The 12,664-nt window shown below is 54.9% G+C and overlaps 1 protein-coding gene and 1 long non-coding RNA gene across 3 annotated transcripts in view; one reads left to right on the forward strand and one right to left on the reverse strand.

Moving 5' to 3' along the window:
- The window catches only part of ADRB2 (adrenoceptor beta 2), a 37,439-nt gene extending 32,766 nt beyond the window's left edge, over positions 1-4,673 (reverse strand). For both annotated transcript variants that reach the window (XM_056349306.1, XM_056349305.1), the window contains exon 1: positions 3,293-4,673. In XM_056349306.1, coding sequence (XP_056205281.1) covers positions 3,293-4,466 — 1,174 coding nt within the window. In that variant the 5' untranslated portion in view covers positions 4,467-4,673. The remainder of the gene's footprint in view (positions 1-3,292) is intronic.
- Positions 4,674-6,890: 2,217 nt separating this feature from the next.
- LOC130154424 (uncharacterized) lies at positions 6,891-11,835 on the forward strand. The gene is made up of 3 exons (XR_008823738.1): positions 6,891-7,047; positions 9,543-9,777; positions 11,158-11,835. It is a non-coding gene; the product is annotated as an uncharacterized LOC130154424 (long non-coding RNA).
- Positions 11,836-12,664: the final 829 nt, after the last annotated feature.

Consider the following 12,664-nt stretch of genomic DNA (forward strand, 5'->3'; position numbering starts at 1 on the left):
CTAAAATCAATTTAAGCAGCTAGTGTCCAGTCTTCAGTGCTTCTTTTCTTAATGCCTAGCATGCATCTATAAAACTACCTTTCTATTATAAAATATTTTAACAGGCTAAAGGATTCTTTTACACAGCTTTTCTTTTTCAACCATGGAACAGGAAAGGTTTTTCAGATTTGGTTTGGGTAGTGCCACTTTTTTTTTTTTTCCTCCATATTTCTCCGTTTTGATTCCAGCTGCCCCCAGAACTGCACAGTTCACATTTCACCAGTTTTAGTAATGTTGCCTTAGAGGAAAGAACCAGTTCTTCAACACTCAAGACTTCATTGCAAGGCTGAGGTTTCCTAACATTGTAGCTGAGCGGTGCAGTACCGAGGTCAACTGCACAGTGCAAACAGCCCAGCGTCCCCTGTCCCTTCCACATCATGTACTCTGGATGCTGTAGTGGTTCTGCCATTAGCCACTCGCTCACCTGGCAGCTTTGACTAGATACAGCCGCAACATCTGAAGCACAAACACAGCCAGCCAAACAAACAGAGCAATTATTTGGACAACAAAGTCCTGGTCCACAACATGCGCTACTGAAATGCAAATAATCATAGTAAAAATATTTTTACTACTTTACTTTTTTAACAGTTTACTAGCAACTGAAATGCAGACACCAGATTTCTTTGTGCCTGTGGCTCCTGCCCTAAAGCCAGTGGGAGTCTGGCTGGCCTGACCCCCAGTCAGAGCTGGCTGTCACTGTGGGACACCTCCTCCCGCTGTGGCCTTGCTACCTGCTAACCTACACTGCCCCTGAGTGTTGCAAAATAATGGCAAGTGACCGGCAAGATTAAAACCGCTGGAGATATAACACAGGAGATATCGATTGCTACAATCAAGAAGTTAATTTTCACTTCCTCCTGAATGCTACATAATAATCGTGGCACACACGGAGCTGAAGTGCATCTCTAGCCCAAGCACATGAACCTACACCAACAACACAGCACACTACCCACTTGCATTTTCGTCCTTGTGCAGTATTAAGCAAACAGCACCTGACCACCAGTCCCAGTCCTGCACTGGGTCTCCCCCTGCTCGGACAGCCTGCTAATGTTTATCTGAGGAGCAAATGTTTTTGCTGACCTGTGGCCTCACACACTACACCGTATCACCACACTCCTTTGCCAAGTGGCTCACACTCAAAGGACTTAGGGCACTGCTGACAACCCCACCAGAGCAGCAGATGAGGGCACAGGCAGGCACAGGCATCAAAGCAGACTGCAAGAGGCAGGAGGGAAGGGTGCTCAGGCAGAGCTCAAAAGGTGGCAAGCACAGCTGAGCCAGCACCCATCACAGGGCTAGAGGAGAGGGCTCCTACAGCTGTTCCTCCTTCCCAGCACCCTTTTCAAGCAGGATCAGGACCGCTTTGGGAAAGAAAGAAGAGAGCGCCAGAAGTTTCCAGCCCCCCGCCCCATAAAAGCCAGGTGGGGTTTTACCATGAGGGGTGTGAGAGTTCCAGGAGTTTGTGGCTGTCCTGCACCTTGCAGCAGCAGAGACCAGTAGCAATCCCCCCCGGCCCCCCGCTGCCGTTCCAGAGGGGATTCCCTTGGGACAAGTCCTTCTCTGAGCAGCCAAGCGAGCCTGGGGAGAATGCAAAGAGCTGCCGGCAGCCGGGAGCCCCGCTCCATCCCCGCTCCCAGCCTCCGATGCCCGCTGCCTGCTTGCAGCGCAGCCCCAAGCCGCCTCTGCCGCCTGCCGCAGGGGGGACCAGCCCCGGGGGTCTCAGCTCCGGGCGTGTAGCTGGCCACCCCACTGCTTCTGCAAAGCCAGCGACCCCCAGACGCCACACACACCCGCGGCAGGGCCTCAGCAGCAGCGCAGGCAAAACAAAACCCGCGTAGCACGGGGCAAGTGCGTGGAAATGGGGGGGGGCTGTGTGTTAGGGGAGAAAACCCCGCACACGGTGCCCAAGCATCCCCACGCGGGCCAGCACGGCCCCACGGAGCACCGGTAGGTCCCGTCAGAACCGTTTCCACCTCTCCTGGGTGTTTCTGAAAAGATCCCGCACTTGCACATCCTCCCGGGCCTCGGGTCCAGCCTTTCCCAACAGCAGCCGCGGGTGCTGGCAATGGGGGGAGCCCCATCTGCCCCCCGATGCCTGCTTCCCTCCAGCTAGGGGCTTCCAGGGAGCAAGCCCCCGGCAGCGGCGCCGTCCCCATCCCGCAGCCCGCATCTGCCGCCCCCCGCCAGCGCTGCGCGCCCGCCACCCGCTCCCGCAGCCCGGGGACAACCCGCAAAGCCTGAAGTGAGGGGGGAAACCCCCTCGGCCAACAACCCAACCCACCTACAGCCGTCCCGCGGCTAGAGCTGTGCTGCCGTCTGCCACAGAAAACAAAACGTCTCCTCCCTTCCCACCTCCTCGGGCTCCCTGTATCCGAGACTTGTAGTTAAACAAGCCGGGCGGTTTGAGAGCTTTGGGAGCCTCAACAAAAGGATGGGCTGCGGTTGTAGCAGCATTTCACCCGGCTTCCCAGTGCCACATTCCTCAGTCCCATAGTCAGAGTCTCAGGGCAAACAGTCCATTTATTTCCCTTATTATTTCAGCAGAAAGTCCGATGATAGCACTTGGCAAAAAAACCCCAAACAAACCATTCGTTGTTTCTGGGCGTTGTTTAAACTGTCCCAGTGAGAGCAATAGCCGCGACACAGCCCTGCCGAGCCGCGCTCAGCCCCGCTGCTAGCATACCTTCCCGGGGGGGTTTGCCGCAGGGTGGCACCTCCGCACGGTCCCCTGGACTGGACAAGACTGGTACCACCGCCCGGGGCTGCCCTCCTGGCCGGGGAGGGGTCCCACGGTCAGGCGGAGGGCAGCGGGGGGACTCCGGCGGCGCACCGGGCGCCGCAGCCCCCGCCCGCTCCCGCCGCACCGCACCGCGCTCCGCCGCCGGCTCCTACAGTCAGGTCATGAGGTAGTTCCAACACCGGCCCCGGCTTGTCCCGCCGGGGACAAGCTTTCTCCACTGCCTTACCCCCCACCCCCCCACCCCCACCCACGCCCAAGGCACCCACGGCCGTACCCCTGAAGAGGCAGGCTGCTTGCAGCCTGCCCGGAGCAACCCCCCACCTGTTTGCAGAAGGTTTGCTGAGTTTTTGTGTTTCTTGCAGCCGGTAGGTTCTAGGTGCACCCTAGAAGAGGATCACTGCTATTATTAACGGGGGGTTTGTTTTTCCTTACGAGAGAAAGGCTCCTCTTTACAACCGACGTGTGCCACGCCAGAGCCCGTCGCGCCTCGACGCTACCCGCTAGGCACAGTACCTTTGCAGTGCAACAAGTCCTCGGGGTGAGGGAAGGAGCCCTCCTCGCAGAGCAGCTCGCAGGCTTTATCTGAGGCCAGGGGGTAGCCGTTGTCCTCCTCGTTGTAGTCGCTCTTGCCGTTGCTGTTTGAGTAGCCGTTGGCATACATCTTCAGGGCGGACCTGCGGAGGCACAGGAGCTCCTGGAAGGCATACCTGAAGTCCGGGCTCCGGCAGTAGATCAAAGGGTTGAAGGCAGAGTTAACATAGCCCAGCCAGTTCAAGAGGATGTACACATACTTGGGTATGATGTCGTCCTGGATGACGTGCACGATGTTGACAATGAAGAAGGGCAGCCAGCACAGCGTGAAGGTGCCCATGATGATGCCCAGGGTCTTGAGGGCCTTGTGCTCCTTCAAGAAGAACTTGGAGGATCGGCGGTGCCCAGCACCCCCTTTCTGCTCCTGCTCCTTGTTCTGGGTGTGAAACCTCCCCTCGCTCCTGTCTATCTTCTGCAATTGCTTCTTGGCCACCTGGAAGACCCTGGCGTAGACGAATACCATGACCACAAGCGGCAGGTAGAAGGAGATGATGGAGGAGGCAATGGCATAGGCTTGGTTGGTGAAGAAGTCGCAACACGTGTCCTTCTCGTAGCACAGGATGGCCTCGTCGCGGTCCGCCCGGTACCAGTGCATCTGGATGGGCAAGAAGGAGGTGAGGGCTGAGACCACCCACACCACGAGGATGACCACGCGTGCCTTGCTCTTGGTCAGCAGGCTCTGGTACTTGAAAGGGGAGGTGATGGCGAAGTACCGGTCCACGGCAATGACGCAGAGGGTCTCAATGCTGGCTGTGACGCAGAGCACATCCAAGGAGGTCCAGAACTCACACCAGAAGTTCCCGAATTTCCACATCTCCATGATGATGTGGCTGGCGCCGAAGGGCACCACGGCCAGCCCCATCACCAGGTCGGCGCAGGCCAGCGAGGTGATGAAGTAGTTGGTGACGGTCTGCAGGCGCTGGAACCGGGCGATGGCGGTGATCACCAGCACGTTGCCGAAGACGATGGCCAGCACGATCACCGACATGAGGATCCCCATGCCCACCATCCACACGTCCCGCGACAGCGTGGGGTCAGCGGCGCTCTGGTTGGCACTGACGTTGCCGCTGGGCAGCTCGGTGCCTGCCACCCCCATGGCCCCCCAGCAGCCCCCCGGGCAGGCGGCGGGGGCTTGGCTTTGCCTAGGGCTGCTCCGCGGCAGCGCTGCGCTGGGCACGGCGCATACGGGACCGGCAGGTGCGGGGCGGGCTGGGCGAGGGGCGCTCCCGCTGTGCGTGCCTGGGACAGGGCCGCTCCGCTCCGCTCCCGCACGGCTCCGCTCCCGTCCCGTCCCGTCCCGTCCCGTGCCCCGCGCGGCGGCGCGCGCCCGCCCGACTCCCCCAGCCCGTTAGGCGCCGCGGAGCTTATAGCGACACCCGCTGTGACATCAGCCCGCCACAGCCAATGGCAGCCCGCGCCGCGCCCCGCGCGCACCTCGCACCCCCCCGCACCCCCCTCCCCGACCGCCTGCCCCACGCGTGTCCACGCCCCGCCGTGTCCCCACGCCCCCCTGCCCACGCGTGCTCCCCGCCGCAGGGTGTCCCTGTGCTTTCCGCCCGGCATGCCTCCCGCGCGCTGCTGGCTCTGCAGTGTCCCCATGCTGTGCACCCACGAGTGCCACACGTGTGCTCCGTGTCCCGGGGTGTCACCCAGCTGCTGTGCACCCTGTGTGCTCCGTGTCCCGGGGTGTCACCCAGCTGCCTTGCACCCTGTGTGCTCCGTGTCCCGGGGTGTCACCCAGCTGCCGTGCACCCTGTGTGCTCCGTGTCCCGGGGTGTCACCCAGCTGCCGTGCACCCTGTGTGCTCCGTGTCCCGGGGTGTCACCCAGCTGCCTTGCACCCTGTGTGCTCCGTGTCCCGGGGTGTCACCCAGCTGCCGTGCACCCTGTGTGCTCCCCCTCCCGGGGTGTCACCCAGCTCCCACCCCAGCTGCGCACCCTGTGTGCTCCGTGTCCCGGGGGTGTCTCCAGGACACATGGCACCAGGAAAATCCTGAGGATGCTGGTGCTCACAAAGTCCCTGGCTGGGCACTGTGGTCTCACTTTCCTGAGAGCCCCCATGCTCACTGGTGACACTTTGTGCCAGGATGTCACCCAGGTCTCCATCCCTGCTGGCCCCCCGCCCAGCACCACTGCTGTGGCTTCAGCAGCCCGGCTGGCACCCCGGCAGCTGGGGCGGTGGGTGCATCCAAGTGCTGCAGCCACAGCCCAGCCCCAGAGCCCCCAGAGCTGCTCAAGGGTGCAATGCCCCTCAGCTCTTCCAGCAGCACTGGCCAGGCAGGGAGGCTGTGCTCCTGCACAGTGGTCCTCCAGAGGAGCCAGGCATGTGTTAGCCCCAGACACTAACACAAGCATTTCCCTCCAAAGCAACAAATTTGCTAAATAAGGACTAAGGAATCCTGCAAACTTCCTTTTAGCGTAATGGGAGATAACGCTGCCGCTGGAGATTCATTTCTGCCCGTTGCCCTGCGCTGACACTGTCCAGTCCCATGCTGCTCTGCAGACACATCCTGCTGCCTGCAAGCCCCGGGGTGCTTGCGGCAGTGACAGCGAAACCTGAAGGCTGTAGCTCTAAAATTGCCCTGTGCCACAGAAAGCAAGAATGGAAAGCATCACTTTTGCCCAGACTTCCCACCACACCTCTTGGTGCACCAGAAGTAGCTGCGGGTCAGCGTCTTGTTGGGTGCTGCACTGTGGCCCTCCCATGGCAGAGGCCGTGGAGGGCTCTCGTTAGCAATTAAACACTTACTAATGTTAAATCTTATCTGAAACACATCAGCTGCCGGAAACTGCTGGGGCTTCACGATTCTGCCTCGTTTTTCCCAGCTGGCAAGGCCATACCAGCGGGGAGCAACCGTCACCCCGCTGGCCCTGTGCCATGGCCCGCTGTGGGTCCGTGTCGCACCCCGGCTGCACCTGGGTTATTTATAGCCAAGAGCAGGGTGTATGCGGAGGAAGCTTTGCGGTTTAAAACAAGAGAAGCAAATGAGGTGCAGGAATCAGGAAATGAGATGAAAGGCAGTTTCAGCAGTACAAGGTTTCTGTCTAGGCAGGGACCTTTTAGCTAGCGTCTCATCCGCACTCTTTCCACACTCCACTTTTGCATCCACACACCTCCGAGGTTTTAAAAATGAACAGAAGACCCACAGGACACCCCTTCCCACTGCAGACATGAGGAGCCCATTGAAAGCAGGAGCATTTGGAGAAGCCACACGTGCAGTGCTAACAACCTTAGCTAATTACCAGGAGTTTCCCCTGCCCACCATCGAGATAAACGGGGCCATATGTTTCCCACACATACCAACATGTACAGCTGTAACCGGCTGGTGGCTGGTGCGGTTCTGTAGTGCTCCATCAGCGTTCAGAGGCTTCACAGCAGCTGAGAGCCTGGCCCGTACACGGACACAGGCTCAGTTAGCACTTGCTGGGTGCAACACCCATTCCTCAGCTCCCCCCGGGCGCACATGCCACCCCCCCACTCTCTCTTGAGTGCCCCTTGCAGGGGAAGAGCAGGAAGAAGCTGCTGGAAAAGCAGACATACAGAGATGAGATGCAATAGTGGGGGAGCAGAGCAAAACGGGAAAGGAAAAGCAGATGTGGGAACTACATGTCATCCTCAGCTCCCTGTTCCCCCTTCTTTTGTAAGAGGTGACCAAAAATCTCTGGAAAGTGCTCGAGGTAAGTTTCTGGTAATAACCTGGTGAGTTTGCTGTGCTGTCTCCTGTGGGTTACGCTAACATCTGGGAATACTCCGACACCAAGTCAAAGCGTTGAGTCCCCTATCCCTATCTTTGCATGAAGCACTGAACCTTCAGAGGAGGAGAGGCAGGTTTGGGGACTTGGTGGGTGATACCAGCTCTTGGAGAGGCAAAGCTAAGTTTTCTGCTTTGTAACAAGTGCTTTACCAAAGGCACCCGTGTGCCCTGCAACATCCCTTGTAATATCCCTCTCCAGAGTCTTCTACAGGACTCTGGAAGTGTCTGTGGCCCAGGGTGCAGAAATCAGTCAGTCCAGCTTACACCTAAATATTTTCTCTTCGTTGTACTATATTCAAAAAAGCCTGAACCTCTGCTTTGGTTAACAGGATGTGGTAGACGAAGCCAAGAAAGGCTGATTTTTCTTTCTTGATTCTGCAACTCGTGCTTTTGTTGGCAATCTTTGCTCTCCTATGTGAGGTGTGTCAGGGTGGGCCCATGGCTCGAGCTGATTTCTGCCCTTGGCTATGCACCCACGACCCACACCAAGTGAGCGTGACTAGTGACCACAGGTTCAAAATAAAGGCAGGAATTTGCCCCACATAAAAATAAATTTCATCACCCAAAGTCCGAGTTGCTTTTGATGTTTGCAAGCCTTTATCTGCGCTTTTGAGTAGTTACTGGTTTTCCAGCATGTTCAAAGCTTCTTATATAAACAAATATAATACCAAACCTCAGAGGAGAGGTCAGGAAAACAGTGAAGCTGGCAGTCCCTATGCCGCCTGAAGTGCTGGGGAGAGCCCCAGCTCACCCCAAAATACCTTCCTCTGGGTTCCTTGGGCTTGGAGGGTGCCAAAACCAGGCACGTCTCATTTGTTTTGTGCAGCACATCTGCACCACTGACCCCATTGCTTTGTCATCACGCTAATCTTTTCTCTTTTTATAATTGGATGTGTGCTCCCTCCTTGCTGGGTGACATTTGAAGAACAGCCTGTGGGATCAATGAGAAAGGCAGGGTTGGTAGAAAGAGGTAATCACTTTTATTAGCCCAACTGACATAATTGGAAAAAGCAGCCAGGCTTTCGGGCATCCAAGACCTTCCTCAGGACTGCAGCTAGCCGGGATGCTGGCCTCAACCCTGCCTGCCCAGATGCTTATCACAAGCTGGAAAGCGCAAAGCACTCTGATATTAAGCAGCTGGCCTGATCAGGCCCTTGGCAAGCGCTCAGAAGTGACAATCTTCAACACAGTGTTTGGCGGGAGAGGAATTGTAAAATTCTCTTCTTGTAGAGAACAGATAAGTAACTGTGCCTGGTATGTCACTGTGGGGAGGGCTGTAGGGCAGCAGCAGCAGCATGCAGATAGCGTGCAAGCATTCCTCTTGGTGTGGCTACTGATTGCCGCCAGCCCCTGCAGCAGGCGAGCAGCCCACCCTGGCCTGACCCACGCCGGGCACCCTTCAGATGATCTGGCAGTGCGTGCTCGGAGGGGCTTCAGCCTGCTTTTCCCCTTTTCCCTGCTGCATGACTTCACACGTGCCTGGCTTTGGCTGCCAGCGGGCGCTCAGCAGTGCTGCGGCAGGGTGCTGTGCTGGGGCAGCTCACCAGCCTGCGGGAAGAGGGACAGGGACGCTTTCTGGGGGTCTCCTCTGCCTTCCTCAGGGGCTTTTGGTCTCCTCATTCCTTCCAAGCAGCTTGGCAGGGGTCAGGGAGCTTGCAGCAGGTTAGCTGTGCTAGCAGCAGTGCAGGCTTGGTGCTCTGGATTTCTCTTCCTCTCGCGCTGTGAGCCATGAGGGGGAGCCACCCGTGACAAGCTCCCCTGTACGCTTGTTTGAAACAGCAGTGCAATTAGAAATCAGGGTTTAAATGATAAAGCGCGGGCTTTTTTGTGTCTTTCTTTCTCTCTCTGAGCTTCCTGCATGGTCTGGTGGGACCCTTCGACATCTCCTTGCTCCATGAGCCCGCAGCAGTAAGGAGAAGCCCAGGACTCCCTTTGGCACCCACCTGCAGCAGGGAGGCCAGCAGAAGGGACAGAAACGTTCCTGCTTCTTTTTGACTGGGAGATGCTGCCACTGCCACCCTCGGGCAGCCGTCCCCAGCCCCTGCACTCCCAAGGACCGTGCCCACCCTGTGTTCCACAGGGGGATGGGGCAGCCAAGGGGCTCTGGGGGCTGCAAGGTGGTGTGAAATGCCTGAGGCAGCACCCATCTGGCAAAGGAACATCCCTAACACTTCCACAGGTGCCACCGCTGTTAGGGTACCCATCCCTACATCTTCCCATGTGAGGGTGCCCGTAGGGGTGTGAAGGAAAACTGAGGGGGGAGATCAACCACCTTGCACCAAGGCAGGCAGGATCCTCTGGTCCTCCCTGTGCATCTCCCAGGGCATCTTCTGAGTGTGGGAGATCAGGCGATTAGCTTCTGGAGTACTGGCATTTGTAGGGAGGTAGTTAATTTTTTTATTATTATTTTTTTTTTAGATTAGATCAAGGAAAAAGGAAACTGCTGAATATGAGCAATGACCCCAGTGAAAACTGAGGTGCTTTATATGGAACATGACACTGGCTGGAACAGCTGAACACCAGAGAGTCATTGTCTCTGGGCCAAATACTGAACTGTTCGCCTGTAAATCCATACTGATGGTGAACACAGGTTACAAAATGACACAACATGAGCGCAGCAGAGGAAACAGAAGAGAGCATCAGAATAATAGAGGTAAAAGATCGGTATCAAGACTTTTTTTCATGTCATTAGTGTTTTCCCCATAACTGAACACCGTTTTCATAAGCAGAGGAGATCATGGTCTCTGACCTGCATCTCCCTCTCGATTTGTCCCTGGCAATGACCTCTGGGCCCGTGCTGCCAGCCGTATTTTCTTGTCCACTCCCCAGTATCTTGTTTCCCCACATGGTGCAAAGCTGTGGCGTGAGGCTGCAGCAAGGGAGTTTGCCACACAGTGGAGGGGTTTTGAGCATAAAATGCACCCCATCCTCTGGGCATCACGAGCACTGAAGCGGCTTCTGCTCCACTGCACCCATCCAGCAGCTCAGAGGAGATACCAGTCAGGTACAATGGGCACCTGGGGCCACAGAGCAGATGAGGCTACAGAAATGTAGCCATAATTTCATGGGAGCCTGGGCTGGAGCCACGGTGAATCGCGCACTCATAGTGTGAGGCAGACAAATCCGATTCAAGCAGAAATGCACCAAATTGTAGCCATACTGAGGTGCCTTGTTTCTCACTTTGAGCAATAACAAGAACCCCTTGTTCTTGCAAGGTGGTCTGAGCTCCTCAGATAATGCTCAGTATCATTAGACAGGAGGCAAATTGTATGGCACCTGCACTGACCCGGTGTAAACCCCTGACCCACATGAATACTTGGCATGTACACAGGAGGCATACCAGGGTATCAACACAGAAAGGAATGCTTTACATTTTTGTACTGTGTTGAAAATTCTTCCTCTTCACCTCTCTGCCATCAAGGGAGGGTCTACCTTACCCCTAAGGTGAATCCTGGTCCTGGGGACAGAGGTCTCTGCTTGCAGTGGGTCCAGAGCTTCATCTCCCATTCCTAATTTTAGAAGGCTACTTCATGAGCTTATAGGAAAGGAAACTCTGTGTGCCGGAGTATGTGCCCAGTTCTACCGAGTCCAAGAGGAAATTTGTTTTTTCCTGAGAGCTTTCTTATCAAACCTACTGCATATCAAACCCAAAATAGCTTGTGTGGCTGCTGGTTCAGACCAAGCTTTCCCTCAGCTCTGAGGGATGGGTCAACAGCTAGAGGAGGATTTGCTAACGCACTGCTGCAAGGTGGTACAGCCATGGTGGGTGCTGTGTGCATGCCTTTCAGATGGTGCAAACCCAAGGGATTTTAATTTATTTTAACAGCCTTTTTCACTGTGGGAAAGGCCCTTGGCGTGGCCTGAAGGCAGGTACACCAACATGCGCTGGGGCCAAGCCAACAGCTGGTGTCTGGGTGCCTTGTACCCAGCAAGACAGAACCAGCTGGGGAGATGAGATGTGCAAAAGGAGAAGACGGCCAGGTGGAGATGGGGCTGAGCAATAACCATAGCTCTGCACTGTATGCATGGCCAGGAGGACTGACAGCAGCAGCAAGGGTGCAGAAGGAACGGCTCCAGCAATGCCAAGATCTTGGACAGATTTGAACAGCCCATGCTACAGCCTATGGCACCCTGGCTAGCTAGAGCATGGTAGGTCACGCCTGCCATGCCCACACTGCCAGAAGATGCCTGGCCATTCTGTGGGCATCTTTCAAAAGCTACAACATCCCTGTGGAGAGCTACAATGTCTTCCGAGCCCTTGTGCAAGTGCTTGGCATTTACATAGGTGGCTCCAGACCTGGAGTGTCAATAAACACACACGAAGAAAAGACCATAGTCCTTGGCATTTGGTCCCTAGATCCCATAGACCTTTTCGGTCATTGTACCCTTAATTTTCTGTTTTCCGTCAGTGAGGCAGAATTAATTAATCCTTATTCCTCCAGGCATCTAACAAGGACACCCACTGATGTCTGTCAGTTATTTTGGAGAAGACTTCATAAGGTAGTGCTAAAAAGGTTGTTTTTCTCTGTGATTACAATATATATGGTCCCATGCTCTCCCTCAATACCTTGGCTGGAAAAAGGAAATCACAATTCAGAAGTGGCTTAGGGTAAACTCATTACTTTGTAATGCCTCCAGTCTGACTGCAGCCATCAGCCTTCCTGTTTTACACAGAGATTGGACATTTACAGGGGGAATTGTCATGGAGATTTTGCTCTTAGCATGGAAGTGAATCGATGCCCTAAAAGAAAGGCAGTAGTTGTGTCATGAAAGACTGGGGGGACAGGAGCATCCTTTAGAAGTGAATGTATTTGAGGAAAATGATCACACTGAGAGATGTGGACACAAACATCTCCATGCAAAGATACTTATTTTGCTGGTTACTATCAACAAATTCGCCTAACTGGGGACGTTGTATAGTAGCAAGAAGGGTGGTAAGGACTAAGATATCCAGGTGATGTGTACAACAGAAGCCGGTAGGCAGAATTCAGTCTCCATAGCTCGCATATCTCTCGCCCTCTCTCAGCCTGGTCTTGACATCTGATGTGAACCCTGTTTGACTTACTCCCCAGCTCTGGTAGAAATTTGCAGCTCATTTCCAGGTCATATCGCATATCCCACCTACTATACATCAGTGAGTCCTTATTTTCTCTGCTCATTAATAAACCCGGGCTAAATTCAGAGCAGCACATGAAAGTGAAAGGCACCATGTCTCATGACCATTCAGACTCTTTATCCAACCCAGCCCACCCTGGAATGCAAGAACAAATACTGTGTGTAACTCCTTAAACAATTTAAGTAAGTGATTTCAGATGGGCTATTGTGTGTGGCATTCATCTAGGTAGATGGTATCTGTGAATGGTGTTTTGCGTGTTAGTGTATTTTAATAGCACGTGAGATTACATCTCTGGCTAGTGTTTTTATTTGCTATAGTATGGTAATTGGGTGATTTTAATCTGTGGATGATTTTTTTGGTAACATAGCTAGCCCTGAGGGAACTGGTTTAAGGCTGTCTCTTACTAAAATTAGCCTTTGCAAAC

The sequence above is a fragment of the Falco biarmicus genome, chromosome 8, assembly GCF_023638135.1.
Source record: "Falco biarmicus isolate bFalBia1 chromosome 8, bFalBia1.pri, whole genome shotgun sequence".
Lineage (NCBI taxonomy): Eukaryota > Metazoa > Chordata > Aves > Falconiformes > Falconidae > Falco > Falco biarmicus.